At 43.3% G+C, this 21,561-nt stretch overlaps 1 protein-coding gene across 2 annotated transcripts in view; it reads right to left on the minus strand.

Moving 5' to 3' along the window:
* Positions 1-11,876: 11,876 nt before the first annotated feature.
* Positions 11,877-21,561, minus strand: part of TOGARAM2 (TOG array regulator of axonemal microtubules 2) — a 57,199-nt gene continuing 47,514 nt past the window's right edge. For both annotated transcript variants that reach the window (XM_075204386.1, XM_075204385.1), the window contains exons 14-20: positions 21,310-21,468; positions 19,428-19,545; positions 19,177-19,283; positions 18,229-18,439; positions 16,043-16,259; positions 14,071-14,157; positions 11,877-13,922 (exon numbers count right to left, since the gene is read on the minus strand). In XM_075204386.1, coding sequence (XP_075060487.1) covers positions 13,666-13,922; positions 14,071-14,157; positions 16,043-16,259; positions 18,229-18,439; positions 19,177-19,283; positions 19,428-19,545; positions 21,310-21,468 — 1,156 coding nt within the window. In that variant the 3' untranslated portion in view covers positions 11,877-13,665. The remainder of the gene's footprint in view (positions 13,923-14,070; positions 14,158-16,042; positions 16,260-18,228; positions 18,440-19,176; positions 19,284-19,427; positions 19,546-21,309; positions 21,469-21,561) is intronic.

The raw sequence follows: 21,561 nt of genomic DNA on the forward strand, positions 1-21,561 counted from the left end.
AGCGCAGGGAGCGGACCGGAGTGTAGGTGGTGAGGAGGTTAGAGATATAGGGGGCAGTAGACTGGGAGAGAGCTTTGTAAGTGGTGGTGAGGAGTTTGAAGAGGAAGGGGAGCCAGTGTAGGGCGTGGTAGAGAGGGGAGGCTGAGGAGGAGCGGCGTGAGAGAAAGATGAGTCGAGCAGCCGCATTGAGAACGGAGCGGAGGGGGGCAAGGTGGGAGTGGGGGAGGCCAGTGAGGAGAAGGTTGCAGTAATCGAGGCGGGAGATGATGAGAGAGTGGATGATTGTTTTGGTGGCCTCTTGAGAGAGGAAGGGCCGGATGCGGGCGATGTTGCGCAGTTGGAAGCGACAGGCTTGGGCAAGGGATTGGATGTGGGGGGCGAAGGAGAGAGAGGAGTCAAGAGTGGCACCTAGGCATCGGAGTTGGGTGACAGAAGAGATGGTAGTGTTATTGACAACGATAGAGAGGTTGTGATGGGAGGGGAGTCTGGCGGGAGGGAAGACAATAAGTTCAGTTTTAGAGATATTGATGTTAAGAAAGCGCGAGGACATCCAGGAGGAGATGGTGGAGAGGCAGTCAGATACACGAGAGAGGAGAGTGGAAGAGAGATCAGGAGAAGAGATGTAGAGTTGAATGTCGTCAGCATAAAGGTGATACTGAAGACCAAAGGAGGTGATAAGAGCACCGAGGGAGGAAGTGTAGAGCGAAAAGAGAAGGGGGCCGAGAACAGAGCCCCGGGGGACGCCAACCGGGAGAGGGGAGGGGGTAGAAGAGGAGCCAGACATGGAGACAGAGAAGGTGCGGTTAGCGAGGTAAGAGCAGAACCAGGCGTGGACTGAGCCAGAGAGGCCGAGAGATAGAAGAGATAGAAGAGTTTGCAGAAGGAGGGGGTGATCAACGGTATCAAAGGCCGCAGAGGGGTCGAGGAGGATGAGTATGGAGAAGTGACCCTTGGATTTGGCTAATAGGTCATTGGTAACTTTGGCCAGGGCAGTTTCAGTGGAGTGTTGTAGGTAAACTGTATATAACTCGTGCTGACAAAATGCTGAGGGTTATGTTTATCGATAGCCTAGGTTCAGGGATATTTTCAATTTATCAAAGCCCCTTAACTGGGGAAGTCTATTTAACAAGGTACAAGTAATGACACTGTCCTTCAATTTGCAGTGTTAACCGTGGTGACAGAACACGAAAATATACTTATTATTTATTACTATCTTGCTTATTATTAAAATAATGCATTTTTTAAAATAAATTGCATTGTAGAATATTTTCAAACATTGCAATAAGCAGCTGTAGAAAATCTTAACAAAGGACGTAATTTTGTTTTCTCCACACTGAACAGAGAGCAGACAAAGTATATAATATTGATCACAAGGATTGTTAATATGTTTTTAAAACACTGGGGCTGGAACCCCAACGAAACTCACTATATTCATTGTTACTCCTATTATGTGTACACACACAATGTACTGTACCCATCCTTCATAGTTATCTACTTTCCAGGAAAAGAAGTAGGACAAAAATTGTACTGTGATCCACCCAACTCTGGTCAATTCCAGCTGCACCACACCTTAAATCAGAACGCCTTGGGCCTGATTAGCTGACTCTGCGCTTGCTTAGAAACAGACCTTATGCCAATGAATGCAATTCATGTCCGCATAGTTATATATCTATAAAATTCTTCCTTGTCTTGGAAATAATAATTTGCTGTAATATTAATGTCTATGGACCTGAGTCATTAAGGAAAGTAAGGCAAAAAATTAGGTAGGTTTTCTCCTGGACAAAACCATGTGACAATGCAGGGGGTGCAAATTAGTTTATTATTTTGCATGTACGCTAAATACTGGCTGTTTTTTTCATGTAGCACACAAATACTTGATAGCTTTATTTATACACTGAAATTTAAAGTTGATCTAGGACATGCCCTATCCAACTATAAAACTGTCCCCACGTTTTAAATTTACCTCCCCCTCCAATGCAACATGGTTTTGCCAGGGTGCAAACTTACTAAATTTGTTTGCTTTACTTTCCTTAATGAATCAGGCCCTGTGGGCTAGATTTGCTAAACTGCGGTTTTGAAAAAGTAGAGATGTTGCCTGTAGCAACCAATCAGATTCTAGTTATTTATCTAGTGCATTCTATAAAATGACAGCTAGAATCTGATTCATTGCTATAGGCAACATCTCCACTTTTTCAAACCCGTAGTTTGGTAAATATACCCCTATGTGTTTTATTTTCTTGGTATTTCAGTTGAAATTAAAATTTTGATAGGATGTGTCTCTTTTTATCCAGGATATGTAGAAAGAGGGCTTTAAACGTATAACGTGAAACATCAGAATATGTATTAAGGACCTAAACAAATTTGGGAAGGCGGGTATGTTGAGGGGAAGAAGGGAGAGGGATCATTTATATTCCCTATTACAAATTTTTATCCCCATAAGATTTTGATTCTGTTTAGTTAAATCTGCAAGAGGTTCAATTGTAAGTGCAAACAGTAAGAGGGGACAAAGACAGCCCCATCTTGTTCCTGTTCTAATATCTGCGAGTGCAGAAGAAGAGCCAAGGGGTCAGTATACAGAGCTGGCAGCCTGCAGTCTTATTTTTAAAATTATAAAAAAATACGATTATTGTTGGGTTGTTTTTTTTTAAAAAAAAAATCTGGTGGATGGTTTAATAAACTGATTTAAGAGAATAACTTGGCTCCAGGATGAAAAAGTTTAAAAGAGTCAGTGTACAATGTGGTGCATCTCTGCAGCCGGTACGAGCAGAGAGAGGAAAATTACAAGTGATTGAGGCTCAGCAGGGATAAGGGTGGGGGCGGGAGGAATAATTATACGGCTGAGTATGTGAATGTGGGGGCAGCCCGCTGCCCGTCCTCAAAATGCTATTAATAACCAGCAGAAGTTATCCTCAGCATTCCTGTGTTTGGTGAAGAAACACTTATTATTTCCCTGGGTAAGCACTAATGAGAAATGATATTTTATTTGTTCCCACTTTAATGCTACAAAATGAACTCCTTTATAGAGGTCCTGTAACCCCTAGAGACAATGCTTCTTGCTCAACGCCAGCACGGATCACTGTTGGAGAGTGCAGACATAGCGCAAGTGGATCGTGGCCCCATTCCATCTCCTTCCACTGTATAACTCTCAGTCTGTGGCTTCCTGCTGCCTCCATTCCCCTCCTCACATCATGTCACTGCCCCTGTCACATGCAGCCCTGTCCTCACTAACACATCACTCATCTCCTGATATACTCTGTGCTGCTGGGGGACTCTGCTCCTTCCACTATATAACTCTCAGTCTGTGGCTTCCTGCTGCCTCCATTCCGCTCCTCACATTATGTCACTGCCCCTGTCACATGCAGCCCTGTCCTCACTAATACATCACTCATCTCCTGATATACTCTGTGCTGCTGGGGACTCTGCTCCTTCCACTATATAACTCTCAGTCTGTGGCTTCCTGCTGCCTCCATTCCCCTCCTCACATCATGTCACTGCCGCTGTCACATGCAGCCCTGTCCTCACTAATACATCACTCATCTCCTGATATACTCTGTGCTGCTGGGGACTCTGCTCCTTCCACTATATAACTCTCAGTCTGTGGCTTCCTGCTGCCTCCATTCCCCTCCTCACATCATGTCACTGCCGCTGTCACATGCAGCCCTGTCCTCACTAACACCATTGAACAAATTAGTGCCACAAAATCAACAAACATATCCTCAAATATTCTGCTGTTATTAACAGCTCAATGATCTAATTGGCCACAGGTTGTTCTATCCCCAACACAACAATGGAGACTCTTCTGTGTGAGAGATGAAGACTTCTGTGCTCAGACATTAGTGAGATACACCCTAATGATTAGTAAGACAGACCCCTAAACCTAAAACACATGCCAAAACTGGCATTATAACAAGAGATGGAGGTATGAATACATACTGGGCAATGAGCAAAGGGGCATATTGGTATATATTCATACCTCCTTACACGAGACAGGTTGCTGAGGTGTGTGACTGTACTTTAGCTTGGGACAGCACAGTTTGGGGTAACATAGTGGCTCAGTGGTTAGCACCTCTGCCTCACAGCACTGAAGTAATGAGTTCGATTCCTGACCTTATCTGTGTGGAGTTTGTATGTTCTCCCCGTGTTTGCGTGGGTTTCCTCCGGGTGCTCCGGTTTCCTCCCACACTCCAAAAACATACTGGTAGGTTAATTGGCTGCTATCAAATAGACCTTAGTTTCTGTATGTGTGTGTGTGTGTGTGTGTGTGTGTGTGTTAGGGGATTTAGACTGTAAGCTCCAATGGGGCAGGGACTGATGTGAGTTCTCTGTACAGAGCTGCAGAATTAGTGGCGCTATATAAATACTAAATAGCTGAAGATAATGATGTTCGTATAAACCTGCAGTGTCCATTTGGTTATATGAAACGCCTGGAGGATTGCCTGCTTCAATGTGCAGCACACAGATCTATCAGGGCTTGGACACAGGTCAAAGTGATTGCCAGGCACAGAGTCAGGTATCAGAGACATGTGTTGAGGTCGTGGAAGTAAAGGTCAAAAAACAAATCACTAAATGGCAATCCAGCAACAGATCACCAATTACAAACATCACATTTATCACTGGTAGAAAACAGTGGTGAGTTTTATCAACACTGTTTGTTTGAACAAATGTAGTTGTCACACATAGGTGTAATGTTCACTAAATGTCACTATTTCTTTTTAATTTAATTTATGCAATTAATGAAATTTATTTGCAGATTCATAGAAAATATTATCCAATCTGACCCATTTCCGTTTCTCCTGTCATCTGCATTAACCAAGCAGTAAATGTACTGACATATATTAAATACAGTAGTCCAACATTTAAAAGTCAAAAGGGCCTGTTTTTGATGGAGTTATAACCTGTGCAAATCAGGGTGTAACCAAATTATTTTTTTCCCTAGAATGTTGGGAGTTATAAAATCGCCATTCATTCTATGTCTATATATCTTTATATCTCTACACCGATCAGCCACAACACTAAAACACTACATGGATTCCATGTGACCTCTGAAGGTGTCCTGTGGGATCTGGCTCCAAGACGTTAGCAGCAGATCCTTTAAGTCCTGTAAGTTGCGAGGTGGGGCCTCCATGGCTCGGACTTGTATTTCCAGCACATCTCACAGATACTCCATCAGATTGAAATCTGGGGAATTTGGAGGCCAAGTGAACACCTTGAGCTCTTTGTCATGTTCCTCAAACCATTCCTGAACAAAGTTTGCAGTGTACCAAGGTGCATTATCCTGCTGAAAGAGGCCACTGCCATCAGGGAATACCTTTGTCATGAAGGGGTGTACTTGGTCTGCAACCATGTTTAGGTAGGTGGTACCTGTCAAAGTAACATCCACATGAGTGCCAGGATTCAAGGTTTCCCAGAAAAACATTACCCAGAGCATCACACTGCCTCCTCCTTCTTCCCATAGTGCATCCTGGTGATATCTCTTCCCCCGGTAAACGACGCACACATACCCCATGGTCCACATGATGTAAAAGAAAACGTGATTCATCAGACCAGGCCACCTTCTTTCATTGCTGCACAGTTCAGTTCTGGAGCTTCCATGCCCATTGTAGGTGCTTTCAGCAGTGGACAGAGGTCAGTATGGGCACTCTGACCGGTCAGCAAATACGCAGCCCCATACGCAGCAAGCTGTGATGCTCTGTGTGTTCTGACACCTGTCTATTATACCCAGCATTAACTTTTTCAGTAATTTGTGTTACAGTAGCTCTTCTGTGGGATTGGAGCAGACGGGCGCCTTCGCTACCCACTTGCATCTATGAGCCCTGGGCGCCCATGACTCTGTTGCCGGTTAACTAGTTGTCCATCCTTGGTCCACTTTTGGTAGGTACTAATAACTGCATACCGGGAACACACCACAAGACCTGCCGTTCATGAGATGCTCCGACCCAGTCGTCTAGACATCACAATTTGGCCCTTGTCAAAGTCGCTCAGATCCTTACGCTTGCCCATTCTTCCTGCTTCCAACATCAACTTCAAAAACTAGCTGTTCACTTGCTGCCTAATATATCCCACCCAGGCGCCATTGTAGCGTGATAATCAATTTTATCCAATTTTATCAGATACACTAATTTGCCAAAAGTTAAACGAATTTGATATCTCTGACCAATTTAATACATTGTATCCGTAAACATAAACTAAAACATGAGATATAAATGCACAGTAATACACATATCATATATACCGCCCATATATCCAGCAAGTTTAACGCCATGTGTAATTCATGTCTCCCCGATTCTGCTATGTAAAGTGGATGGAATGTATCATGTATCATGTGCTTGTTCTAAGCAGCTTTTAGCAACCAAACTGACTCTTTAACTGTGTACTAGTGAATCTGATGCTAATCTCCAACCCCTTCCAACATCTCTCTGCTGATGAAATGTGTTGACATGTGTGTAACTTTCCATCCCGCAGCTTGGGCACGGATCCTGTCCTTCAGCAGTGACATGAACCTCTCCTGGACTTCAAACGGAAAGTTGTCAGCTTTAGATTTCCACCTGTCATGAATCCCTGATATTACACCTTCAGGACACCTTTGTCACTGTATCTGTAATGGATACAGGACAATCTACTAATCCTACGCCATATGGAAAACAATAATGACCACTCATTGCAGTCATCACCAACACTCCATGTTGAGAACAGAAATGTAAAACAAAGAAGTTCACACCAAACTTAATATTGTTTTGTATTTTTTTATTGTTATTTGACAGAATCTTAAAATGAACCTGTCGTACAGATTTTTGAAAAATCTAACATTGATAGTAATTTGCTACTTATCCGCGACATGCTTTCCTTCCACATTCCCACTGTGATGCTTAAAGCATTATTTAATTTAGCTACCGGTATGGGCTGTCCTGTGGGCTGAAGAAGCTGTGGCCACTCCAAGCCAATATCCTGAAGGCAGATTTACTTCCTATAGTTTGTGATGTCATAGAAACATTTTTACCTTTCCAGGAAGTGTACACATGTAAGACAAATATGGAAGTGAACGAAAAAGCCTTAACACACAATAAAAGCAACCTTATGCTTAGCTGAGGGTGGATAAACCTCTTACAGTTTCTGATGTCAGTTGTTTAATCAGATCTTTGTGTAATGTGTATATATTTTTTTTGGGGGGGGCATCAGAAAATCAGGCTCAGCCTGGGACGTATTAAAGTCTGATTTTGCTACACTGCGTCTTGTTTTTATTTCAAGCTCAGGTAATGTATTAAGGCCATTTCCCAATTATAAACTGCAAACCTGAAACTTGGAATAAAAGATATTGCAAGGTGCACGTTTTGCAATGAATTGCAGATACTTCCCGGAAAGGTATAACTATTATGTCAAGTACAGAACATGTGTTAAGAGCCGTGTTCTGTATTTGCATCCAAAATCAGATGCAGTTTTCAAAATGTTGGTGTAGAGGTGGCTCTGACGGATGAGATCCCAGTTTATGGTGCAATGAGGAAATTAGTGCTATCACTATACAATGAGCTGGGCGGGAAATGTATAAAGTACAACAGCCGGAGAGCCAGAGGTTGTTTGGAATGGATGGACAACCTGTGGCTTTCTCTTAGCATGCTGGGACATGTAGTCCCCCCCCCTTCGCTCTCTTCTCAATGTGGCTGCAAGGCTTATCTCTCTTTCACACCGCTCCTCCTCCGCCTCCCCTCTCTGCGTTGCCTTATACTGGCTCCCCTTCCCCTACAGAATCCTCATTATACTCCTCACCCTCACCTACAAGGCCCTATCCAACTCCACTGCCCCCTACATCTCCAATCTCCTCTCCATTCACTCTCCCACCCGGTCCCTGCGATTGGCCAATGACCGTCTCCTCTCCTCCACACTGACCAACTCAACCCACTCGAGAAACCAAGACTTCTCCCGTGCTGCCTCTCTTCATTGGAACGACATCCCACACTCTATCCGATTGTCCCCTAATCTGTGCTCCTTCAACGGGCTCTCAAAACCCATCTGTTCCTTAAAGCCTACCAGCCATCCACCTAACCTTCTCCATCCTTTTCTCTTCCTCCCTCTATCCTGTTCGTGCTTCTCTTGTGCTTGTTCCCCTCCACTGACACCTCTGCTGCCGGTTGACTGCTTCCCCTCCCTTTAGGATGTAAGCTCTTAGGAGCAGGGCTCTCTTCCCTTCTGTCTCCATACCTATTCTTCTGCTCCAACTTCACTCTACCAGCTATGTCTGGAGCTTATGGAGGCCTGGTATTCTTTGTTTATTGCTCTGTACTGTTGTACGCTGTATGATCCACTGTTTGTATTGTACTTCGTACTTTATATGGTGCTGCGGAAACCTTGTGGCGCCATATAAATAAATAATAATAATAATGTAGTTTAAGTTCAACGGGGCATAGTTGTGGTATTAAATATTAAAGTTGTGTGGATGGTGGACATTAGGAGAGTCTTTATAAAAAAAAAAAAGAGATTACAGCCCCAAAAGCAATGGATGCTCAAATGTTAAAAAAAAACATGCTACATAAATAGAGATAACCTTTTTCGACTACAAGCAAATTCAGGAGGAACTCTGTGTCCCTCTAGTGGAGCAATAAAACCTAAATTATTAAAGACATCCAACTTATTAGATGACAAACTGCGGAACGTACCAGCAGACATTCCTCTCAACAAACATACAGACGTGGATCCTAAAATTCCTTTTTGTGTGGAGGTTCCTAAGTGACTCAGTTGAAAGGGGGGTGAGTCATCCCCCACTGACGGGGAGCCAATCCCATACCTGCCCCCCTCTTGTCACGGTTTGGTATTCTGGACTCAGGGTCCGTTCAGTAGATGATATAGGAACGGGTCCTCGAGGAGTGATAGTAGTATCCGGAGGGTAAATAGATGACAGATTGACAGATGCAGAATAAAAGAACAAACAGTGATTTAATGATGACTGGATGAGTAACAGGAAAGTCTCTCTCTCTCTTTTTATATATATATCTATATATATATCAGCAGTATAGTATGCAATAAATAAAGTATAGATATAATTCAATATGGCAATGGAATAAACAGTCCAGCAACAAGGTGGAGATAATAAGGCAGCAGGTATATGATAACACAATAGGCCAACACGCATCGGTGGAGAGAGTAACAGTCCAAGCAATAATATAGCCACGAACAGATGCGGCCAGAGGAAGGAACCATACAATGCCTTAATATACTTTGATAGATACAGGAACAGTTCAGCCAGAAAGGGAAGGTAACAAACAAGCAGCTGATGATAGACCTGTAGTGCCACTGAGCCACAGAGGCAAATGCGGAGTAGACGAAGCTTGAACAGGATAGCCCAGGTAGATGACTTGGTAGGTTCAGATGTCAGTTGAACAGCACGGCCCGTATAATAGCAATGCCACGAAGGCAAGTGTAGATTAAGCGATCCAGCCCGTGGAACAGGAATACAACAGAGGCAAGTGCAGCTTGAGAAGTGTAGACAGTGGGACAGCGGCTTGACGAAGTCAGGTGCGGTTAAAGCAGTCCAGCTCGTGGATCAGCAACACAGCGGAGACAGGTGCAGTTTGAGCGATATTGCCCTTGGAGTAGCAACACAGTGGAGACAGGTGCAGCTTGAGCTGTATAGCCCGTAGAGTAGCAACACAGCAGAGACAGGTGCAGCTTGAGCGGTACAGCCCGTGGAGTAGCAACACAGTGGAGACAGGTGCAGCTTGAGCGGTACAGCCCGTAGAGTAGCAACACAGCGGAGACAGGTGCAGCTTGAGCGGTACAGCCCGTGGAGTAGCAACACAGTGGAGGTAGGTGCAGCTTGAGCGGTACAGCCCGTGGAGTAGCACACAGCGGAGGTAGGTGCAGCTTGAGCGGTACAGCCCGTGGAGTAGCAACACAGCAGAGGTAGGTGCAGCTTGAGCGGTACAGCCCGTGGAGCAGCACACAGCGGAGGTAGGTGCAGCTTGAGCGGTACAGCCCGTGGAGTAGCAACACAGCAGAGGTAGGTGCAGCTTGAGCGGTACAGCCCATGGAGTAGCAACACAGCAGAGGCAGGTGCAGCTTGAGCGGTACAGCCCGTGGAGTAGCAACACAGCAGAGGTAGGTGCAGCTTGAGCGGTACAGCCCGTGGAGTAGCAACACAGCAGAGGCAGGTGCAGCTTGAGCGGTACAGCCCGTGGAGTAGCAACACAGCAGAGGTAGGTGCAGCTTGAGCGGTACAGCCCGTGGAGTAGCAACACAGCAGAGGCAGGTACAGCTTGAGCGGTACAGCCCGTGGAGTAGCAACACAGCAGAGGCAGGTGCAGCTTGAGCGGTACAGCCCGTGGAGTAGCACACAGCGGAAGTAGGTGCAGCTTGAGTGGTACAGCCCGTGGAGTAGCAACACAGCGGAGGTAGGTGCAGCTTGAGTGGTACAGCCCGTGGAGTAGCACACAGCGGAGGTAGGTGCAGCTTGAGTGGTACAGCCCGTGGAGTAGCACACAGCGGAGGTAGGTGCAGCTTGAGCGGTAGAGCCCGTGGAGTAGCAACACAGCAGAGGTAGGTGCAGCTTGAGCGGTACAGCCCGTGGAGCAGCACACAGCGGAGGTAGGTGCAGCTTGAGCGGTACAGCCCGTGGAGTAGCAACACAGCAGAGGTAGGTGCAGCTTGAGCGGTACAGCCCGTGGAGTAGCAACACAGCAGAGGCAGGTGCAGCTTGAGCGGTACAGCCCGTGGAGTAGCAACACAGCAGAGGTAGGTGCAGCTTGAGCGGTACAGCCCGTGGAGTAGCAACACAGCAGAGGCAGGTGCAGCTTGAGCGGTACAGCCCGTGGAGTAGCAACACAGCAGAGGTAGGTGCAGCTTGAGCGGTACAGCCCGTGGAGTAGCAACACAGCAGAGGCAGGTACAGCTTGAGCGGTACAGCCCGTGGAGTAGCAACACAGCAGAGGCAGGTGCAGCTTGAGCGGTATAGCCCGTGGAGTAGCACTCAGCGGAGGTAGGTGCAGCTTGAGCGGTACAGCCCGTGGAGTAGCACTCAGCGGAGGTAGGTGAAGCTTGAGCGGTACAGCCCGTGAAATAGCAACACAGCTGAGTCACTGACGATCCAGATGAGAGATCATAGAATAGGTAGGAATCTAACCAGACAGGTAACTTGATCAACAGGCCCAGAGGAAAGGGAGGAAGGACCTTTTCAAGTTTGGAGCTCAAACCAGGAACCAATAGGAATCTTGCTGGAGGTAGTCAGTCTGCACATGCGCAGATCAGGACTTAGAAGTTTGAAGTCTGCTAATGAGACGCAGGTGAGTGTCTCAGTCTTTGTCTATGGAAGCCGAATGAGCAGCGTGTGACACCTCTATACATCAGATTAAAGACAAATGTCTCATGTGGTTCTACCATCATCAAATGGTCCTCACCTCACACCTCTGTATGAACCAAGGACTTCCATCTCCAACTCACTATCCTATGATCAATATATGTGTATATTTGTACAATAATTCACACCCCATGCATCAAAAAGATCATATTGCTTATAAATATCTACAATGTTACCTCTGTCCTCAGTGACATCCGGAACGGAAGTTTCAAACCACACCTGATGGGTAGAATTGTCAAACCTCCTAAAAAGAAAAGTGGAGATGTTGCCCATAGCAACAGACACTAAATATAATTTTATAGAATGCACTAGATACATGATAGCTAGAATCTGATTGGTTGCTATGGGCAACACCTCCACAAAAGCCACCTACAAGAGAAGTGATACAGTACTGGATATAATACGGACATTCTAAGTAAAAAGGAATTGGAAGCAGCAAGCGTTCTTGCTTTGCTATTTACTAACTGCTCACATGTGTTTTATTTCCCTATATTCAGATTAGAACACACAACTCTAATCATAACAAAGACAGAAGCAATGTATAAAAATATTATTTTAATGCTAATACACATAATACAGTATGTACATAAGTTAGCTTGAATTCAGCATTGCTTATCTAGATTATTCAAACATATTCTTCAGCCATTCGCTATTGAACACTGAAGTAGATTCACATTGTTTTCTCAACACAGAACAAGTCATTGAGAATTTGCAGAATGTTAGCGCTGTACAATATAATATAATGTTAATATATATCTACAGTCAGAAGAGACTGATCTAAGGACACGTTATAAATATTAGTAGTCCTGACTGTCCAGAGTCTAAGGTTTGTTTGGCGAAGGGGAAATAGTCCATTCAGAAGTGGACTTCAGTCTCTTGAAAGGTAAAAATGGTTAACTAATTCAAATCAATATACTAATTAGTACTAAAACCTACTGGAATAACAACTGATACTTTTAACCAGGACTTTTGATAACTACAAATACATAGTTGCTTCCATTTGACACATGGAGGTAGATTTATTAAAGGTTTTAAAAAGGAAAAGTGGAGGTGTTGCCGATAGCAACCAATCAGATTCTAGCTATCATTTTCTATGCTGTACTAGATAAATGATAGCTTAAATCTGATTAGTTGCTATGAGCAACACGTCCAATTTCCTTTTTAGAAACTTAATTCTACCCCATAGACGGTTGAAGACTGACTTCCCTCAATATATGTTACCATGGAAACAATTAATGCAACCCCACAATTTGTTTTCGTGGTTACAGCTGTTGCTAAGGAAGGTCAGTTATTCACAAAATATTGTATCAAATGGCAGCAGCAGTGTAGTTTTGAGTTATCGACAGGCAATTTCAGGCAAAAGTCCTACTTCAAGTGTTAGACGATATTCTAGTAAGCTGTAGTACCCAGAAATATGTATTTCATTAGGCAAAACCATTTTTTAGTAAAGTTATCGTTTCTGGTTTACACATTGCATCTAATGTCTAATTAAATCTTCACATTTTCTTTACTGAAGTGAAATCACCGGCTCGTGCACTAAAGCAAACGCTGGACAATGTCTGTTTTACAAACATTATTGCACTATGTTACACATATAACAGTACAATATTCGCTCCTAAAACATTTGGTACAAAAAGTTTCCCATGAAATTGAATAGTTTTGCTTTACAGTGAACCGGTGTCTAAGGGATGGTGGGTTGTGGAATTGTGTTACTGATAACATACTGCCCGATATACTATACAGATAAAATGAAATTGCAGTAGCATTGATGGATTAAGGGTGTTATAATGTTATAATGGTTTTATAATGTTATAATGGTCTTTCTTGATGTTCTCATAGTACTCGTTGTTTCAAAAGCTTCCCTGTAAAAATGGCAGCATTCATTTTCCTCTCCGACAATTACTAATTGTATTCCCTTAATGATTCACAGACTCCTTTCCACTGAGCGGGCCCAGTGTGTTGTTCTGCTATAGATATCGTTCCCACCTATTATAGGAGATGAGTCAGGAGCTATTTTTTGGACCTGGGTGTAAGGTCAAGACCTAAAGTGGTGAATGTTAAGCAAAGTGGGGGAAATAAAGGACATTTAAAAGAGTTGAGCAATAGGAGATGGTAACAGATACAATGTATTTTATTTCTTTGCTGAAAGTCTCTATATAAGACCATAAATTTTCTGCTATCTAGAGAGGAGTCAACAGTTCTTCAGTCGCCATGTTCATAGTGCAGAATTTACATTGAGAACATTGGGACTATCCCAGATCCTGCAGAAGTCACCTGTACACTTCTTCCCTAGCGGGTGACCCGGGCAGGACATATAAATCCATTTACTCGTGTTTCGTGCCCAAAATGTCAGCCAGCATCTTCACGGCGTGTTGCGGCTGTCCGGACGCGTACTCCTCGAGGCTCGATCCCATCACTCTGTGCAGATTTTTAGCCAGTTTGGTGACCACGTCCTTGAAATTCCCGTTCCGCCCTGGTAGCACTCCGTTCCCGGTTATGTTACTCAAGAAATACCACAGTACCGGCAGGACATGGCGCTCCACGGCCTGGGGCTTCCGGGGGTAAACAGAGGACACCAGACCTGTACACAGACAATAACAAAAAAGGATTAGTTAGAAAAACAGATTTGTAAATAATTCTACAAAGCAGAACAATGACCATATTTTTACTTTTTAGATACATAAAATTAAAGTAAACTATAAGGACTTGGAGTATTTCGGGGGGGTTACCTGACAGTCGCTGGGTCACATCATTCAGGGCGCGGCCACTCAGGAAACGGATTCTGCTGGCAAAAGGCTGTAGAAGCCACAGATTATCTGTGATACAATGATGGATGGTCAGGTCACGAGGAATAATACATTAATATAGAACCTGGTTTTACGCCATAATATAATTTAAACTGCTCTTTATAACTATCGAGCACATATTGCAGTGAGTAGGAAAAACCACCTCTGTAATTAATTACAATGTTACTACAAACAGATGACTGCAAGGGGTAAGTGCACACGTTCAAAAGCACTTAAGGGACTATAAATCCAAGATTTTGAATTTCCCTTTGTATTTACCTAACGTAAATAATAAAGGATGAAAGTATTTAAAATATAGAGCTTCACCTAGTTTCTATGAAACTATGTTCCCAGATGTGATTGATGTTACAATGAAGTAATTTATTTACCTAGATGAGACTATTTCTCGGAATCCAGGACAGCTGATAACTATGCAGGAAAACAACTCTGACACTATAACAGTACCCGATAACTAAGACACTATAACATTCCCCGATAACTAAGACACTATAACAGTACTCGATAACTAAGACACTATAACAGTACCTGATAACTAAGATACTATAACAGTACCCGATAACTAAGACACTATAACAGTACCTGATAACTATGACACTATAACAGTACCTGATAACTAAGACACTATAACAGTACCCGATAACTAAGACACTATAACAGTACCTGATAACTATGACACTATAACAGTACCTGATAACTATGACACTATAACAGTACCTGATAACTAAGACACTATAACAGTACCTGATAACTAAGACACTATAACAGTACCTGATAACTAACACACTATAACAGTACCTGATAACTATGACACTATAACAGTACCCGATAACTATGACACTATAACAGTACCTGATAACTATGACACTATAACAGTACCTGATAACTAAGACACTATAACAGTACCTGATAACTATGACACTATAACAGTACCTGATAACTAAGACACTATAACAGTACCTGATAACTATGACACTATAACAGTACCTGATAACTAAGACACTATAACAGTACCTGATAACTAAGACACTATAACAGTACCTGATAACTAAGACACTATAACAGTACCTGATAACTAAGACACTATAACAGTACCTGATAACTAAGACACTATAACAGTACCTGATAACTATAACACTATAACAGTACCTGATAACTAAGACACTATAACAGTACCTGATAACTAAGACACTATAACAGTACCCGATAACTAAGACACTATAACAGTACCCGATAACTAAGACACTATAACAGTACCTGATAACTAAGACACTATAACAGTACCTGATAACTATGACACTATAACAGTACCTGATAACTATAACAATATAACAGTACCTGATAACTAAGACACTATAACAGTACCTGATAACTATAACAGTACCTGATAACTAAGACACTATAACAGTACCTGATAACTAAGACACTATAACAGTACCTGATAACTATGACACTATAACAGTACCTGATAACTATGACACTATAACAGTACCTGATAACTAAGACACTATAACAGTACCTGATAACTATGACACTATAACAGTACCTGATAACTAAGACACTATAACAGTACCTGATAACTATGACACTATAACAGTACCTGATAACTATGACACTATAACAGTACCCGATAACTAAGACACTATAACAGTACCTGATAACTATGACACTATAACAGTACCTGATAACTATGACACTATAACAGTACCTGATAACTAAGAAACTATAACAGTACCTGATAACTAAGACACTATAACAGTACCTGATAACTAAGACACTATAACAGTACCTGATAACTATGACACTATAACAGTACCTGATAACTATGACACTATAACAGTACCTGATAACTATGACACTATAACAGTACCTGATAACTAAGACACTATAACAGTACCTATATTTGCAATGAGGGTGTCCAGAACGGTCGCTGCAGCCGTGTAGATTCCAGTGTGTTTGGAGTTCAGGTTGTCTGTGACAACGGTCATCATAGGGACTAAGACGTGATGCAGACTGTCCTTGAGGATTGGGATCACGATCATGGCTGACTCCAGAGCATATTGATTGACTTTCTTGTTGGCATCCTGCATCCTTGGGTTAAATGCATCAAATATCTAAAACGAGAAAAATATAGTTAAATAATAATTAATGTAACAACATAGACACCTGGTGACAATGTCTAAAAGTAATAAACATTGAGCTACAAAGTCACAAGCAACAAATTGTTCTTATTTGCCTAAATTCACCCCAGACTAAAAGATATTTTTATCTTCTGTCTTTTGGCTGAAGCACAAAACTTAAGAATTGTGCAAACAGAAGAGAATGAGAGAGAATCAGTAGTAACGTGTTGTGTCTCAGGATCCATTGACCATGGTCACCGGAGAATGAGGGAAAATGTATCTGAAATCAATGAAACTCTAATCTTTGCCATATTACCGGTTCCCCGACTTGTTTCACTCTTCTAGCGCTAGAAACTCCCTTTTGTGAATAATCTGTTAAACTTATCAGCTTCCCTGCAGCACAAACAGTTACGGCCACCTGGGTATTTTTTTAGAACCATAATTTTTTCTGGAGAATTTACCTAACAGTATGAAACTGATGGATTCCTCACTTGTTATCACAGGTGCCCCGTCTTCCCATAAAAGCTAATGAAGATTCGTTATAATGTATGCTAAACAAGCATATTGTGCATGTTTTTAAAAACATACATAAACTATATAAGTTCTAGCTGTATACACAGCCGTCATCTCTAGTAATCAGCACTTACACCCGACCTGTAGCTGGTGCCTGTGATACGACAGCAAAACCACGTACCTGAGAGATGGCCAAAACTTGAATAGGACATTACCGCGTGCACTGGAACCAAGCACGCTCTTACTGTACAATGACTACGTCCATACGTCCACCCCCCATACCGCCCACGAAATCGTAGGCCCTTGAACATGAATTGGATGTTGCTGTGCTCTGTGGCGTATAGTCCAGTTCTGGGCATGTGCAGATCGATTTTACACAAAATACGGCACATATTGGCATTTTCGATCCATAATGAACCAGGCCCTATATGTCTACAGTTATCTTTACAAACTGAAATGAGAAATGTCATCTGAAATCTTCAACTAACAAGTAGATAGGTTAGAATTTGATTTAAACAAAATGTGTGTGTGGTATTCCACTTTTAACTAAATCTACCTAATTATTTTTGTGTGATGGACTGGATAACGGACCTGGAAGCACAGGTACAATACTCTGTTTGTTTAGCATTTGCGCCGAGTAGTTTAATGACAACAGACGCACGCACCGTAACAGGTTACTTAAAGAAACAAATCTTTGGGGGTTCGTGAATTCACCTGTAAAATACGTATGGTGAAAATAACACTTTATAACAACTCTGTTCATTTAAACCTTTACATTTATCTACTAAAATATTGCTCTGTTTATGTCCTAAACTAATCATGACGGTGAGGACCGCACTTATTACATCACTGACAATATTCTGTGTTTGAAGGTTATTATTACATTGGTTAAAGGGCACCTAGGACTGCGTTAGTCCAAAACGTGTCCCATTACAGTACAGCATGAGGCTCGGAAAAACGGTGTCCCTTTGTGTTGAGAAAAAGGGGTGTGTATCCTCCCGCAAAGCAGGGGCACCCCTACCAATGGGCCCTTCTCACCCCTTTAATGTCGTCCCGCAAAATTAAATGTGTTTGCATATGGGTGCGAAAGAACAAGGAAACCCAACAGAGGCAAACGCAGGATTTTTAGAGGGGGGTTTCCACACCACGCCGCCAGTGGGCGTGGCCAGCATGCATGGGGGCTTGGCTATAATATTAGACAGTGGAGGGTGGTTTCCAGGCACTAGACACCCCCCCCCCCCCTCAGTTGCCTATGCCCAATCCCCCTTAGATGGGGCAAACAGAAAGCAGTCTCCTGACAAAATAAAAGAGCGCTTGACTTGTAGTTTGCACTTTTCGTAAAGGACCCTTACTGGATGCTACATGTTACCCTTGAAGAAAGGAAATACCGATCTTATTAGTTATGCTGGCCACACAGAAACTTTTTTGGCCTTTCTAGTCCACCACTCACTTGAGTAATGTTGGAGGAGACAAATTTGACGTTGTTTTTGCAGTGTTCCAGCAGAAGCGTCACGCCGTCCATTTTGTTCTGATATTCCTTGGCTGTTAGTAGTTTGTTGAGTTCCTTTAGCTGCTCCGTCACCTCCGCTGCTCGGACAGGCTGCCGCCGGGGGACTGGGGACTCTTGAGGTCCTGTTTCCACTTCTACAGGTCTGGTCGCGCTACAGGAGGAGTTACATAATGCTTTATACGTGTCTGAGACACACATGTCAAAGTATTGGGCACAAGGAAGAAGACCAATGTTGAGGCTGAAATCTCTGCTCATTCTTCCCTGCACCACCATCAATCTATCCCAGGGGATTTAATACCTCAGATCCTCCCTCCCCATCACACTCACCATGGAATCATATACAGCAGTGCTCCTTACAGTGATTGTAGGAGGAACTCAGTGATCATGTCTGTGTGTGTGTGTGTGTGTGTGTGTGTGTGTGTGTGTGTGTCATTCTCCTCCTTACTACCTTGTGTAGCAGTGCTCCTTACAGTGACTGTAAGAGGAGCTCTGTGATCATGTCTGTGTGTATGACATTCCACCACATTATATACAGCATATACAACAGTGCTCCTTACAGTGACTGTAAGAAGAGCTCTGTGATCATGTCTGTGTGTATGACATTCCACCACATTACTTTATACAGCACATACAGCAGTGCTCCTTACAGTGATTGTGGGAGGAGCTCTGGGATCATGTCTGTGTGTATGACATTCCACCTCATTACTTTATACAGCACATACAGCAGTGCTCCTTACAGTGATTGTGGGAGGAGCTCTGTGATCATGTCTGTGTGTATGACATTCCCCTTCTCATTGTCGCAGTCTGTCTTCCTTGCACACTGCTTGTGATACTAAGGGTCATCTACATACGAATAAGGCTGAAATGCCTGGATAACATATAACTTACCATTGTTCTGATGACTGGACTTCCTGGACCATCGGAACCGCGCTGCTCTTCTGAAGAGGTCGCTGGCTTCTAGCCGACGGGACTTCCGAAACACTATCACTCATTTCCTAGAATCGATATGATTTGTGTTATAGCAGAGATACCAGTGAGAATTTAATAGGTTGTCCGACAGACACAGGACAGGCTACGTCCATGTAAATAATCATATACGATTTGGAAGTGTCCGGTACACATGACAAAGGCTCACGTACCTTCTGCTTGACGGTGGCTATCAGGTCATGCAGGTCATTCGACGGGATCAAACGCTCCATCTGTGCTTCAAACTTGGGATGAGTCATTATGAAGCTGAATATCCGGCGGCCATAGAACCTACAGCAGTGAATATTCGTGTAAGAACGGCTGACTGATAAATCAGGGACAGGGTTAAATAATACACGTATCTCATTAATAATATGTACATCTCGCCTACACACAGCGGAGGCAGCCATTTTGTGGGCTGAACCATTATGAACAAAAGGGTATCCTGTCACTATACAACATAGTTGTCTACTCTCCCGGAATGTCCGGGAGACTCACGAATTTCTGGGAGTCCTCCCGGACTCCTGGGAGAGCAGGACACCTTCCCGGATCCCAACAGCTCGGTAAGGTAAAATGAGGGGGCGGGGCTTAGTTATGCAATTCCCACGTCATCGTGGCCCTGATGGGCGTGCAGGGGCGGGGCTCGGAGAATTGTGTCATTGGTCCCGCCCCCTAAACTGTCATAGCCATTTTTGACCTATAACAGCAGGGGGAAGGGGGGGGGGGGCAGTGACACGATTCTCCGAGCACCGTCCTCACACGTCCACATGCCCCCCGGACTTTTCGGAAAGCTAATGCCAAGAGTTGGCAAGTATGCTATACAAGAAGCTTGTGACACTGACGTATGCCCCTATGATGTCACTAGTTTCTTGTGAATTGATTGGCTGAATGGCTGCCTCCATTGTGTGTAGGGTCCATTCTAAAAGGTGATCTGATTACCCTAATGTAAATATAATAATCCAGAATGGTCAGAGCTACAGAGTTGAAAGAACAAAACACATAGAAGTAGATTTACTAAAACTTCTAGAAAAGGAAAAGTGGAGGTGTTGCCCATAGCAGCCAATCAGATTCCAGCTATCGTGTTCTAGAATGTACTAGATAAATGATAGCTAGAATCTGATTGGTTGCTATGGGCAACACCTCTACTTTTCCTTTTTAGAAGGTTTAGTGAATCTACTCTATAAACAACTATATCAAATAAAGATTGTAGAATTAAATGTGGGTGATTGTGACATTACTGTTCTAGTAAACGCTGAGCTGTATTTATATTGCCTAACTAGGCACTGGCTTAGGGCAGCAATATTCAGGGGGCAGCACAGAAATGTTCTGATCTCACCTCCGGGTGTGCCTTATATGTCTGGTTCATATTACCAGAAGTTACTTTATGGGGCGTGCAGGAGATTTTAATGTAAGCACTTTTTTTCCTAGTCATTGTGATTATTAGATATCACATTTGGGTGCCCCGGTATCACCCGTCTAGCAAGTAAAAGCTCCTCTCCTGTGAGGCGGTGATTTAAAAGATTCTGGGTGAGGTGGGAAATATTTGTGTGTCAGAAGATTGGGCCGCAAACCTAGGTGATCCCTGGGTAGTGTCGAGGTCCTCCATATTATGCTGATTCCTGTTCTTAGATTTTAAACAATTTTCTTTTTCTGAAGGGCGTCTGGCAGATTTAGGTTAATAAATTGCTTTTTGATACATTTTTAATCAGTTATAGGTTTAAGGTTAATGTTCGGACTGGTGATGGTGGTAGGTGAGTTTATGTATTTTATTTAGGAGGAGGGATGTTACTAGTTGCGGGTTTATTCGGGTGAGATAAGATTGATTTGATGGGGAGGGTATCTGGGTGCATGTAATCCCCCCATGTCAATATATAGTGGGTTAAACGATGCTATGATAAGATTGCTTTATTAAGGCTTCAGTACCATTAATGGCCAGCAGGGGTAGAATTCCTCCATTCAAACCATATTTTATTGTAATTCACAATGTATATTGTAGGCTATACCTGTGCAGGATTCTGATGTATTGTATGCCAGTTATATATTATGTATTTGTACCTGGTGTCTTGTTGTCCATCCTGCACCAGCTTTACGAGGGTCCGGAGGAACGTGTCCGTACTTTCTCTGGATCCAGACAGAAGCTTGTCTGCCCCCAGCTGTTCCACCACCGCTAAGAGGTGCTTGGACATACACTTCCTCACTGAGCGGTTACGATGGCTGTCGGGGACAACAGGACAATAAAACAAATCAGCACAATCTAACCTGAGCCAGCCGCTGTCCGCTTGTTTCCCTGTGTTTTCCCCCGTGCTG

This window comes from Mixophyes fleayi, chromosome 3, assembly GCF_038048845.1.
Source record: "Mixophyes fleayi isolate aMixFle1 chromosome 3, aMixFle1.hap1, whole genome shotgun sequence".
NCBI lineage: Eukaryota > Metazoa > Chordata > Amphibia > Anura > Limnodynastidae > Mixophyes > Mixophyes fleayi.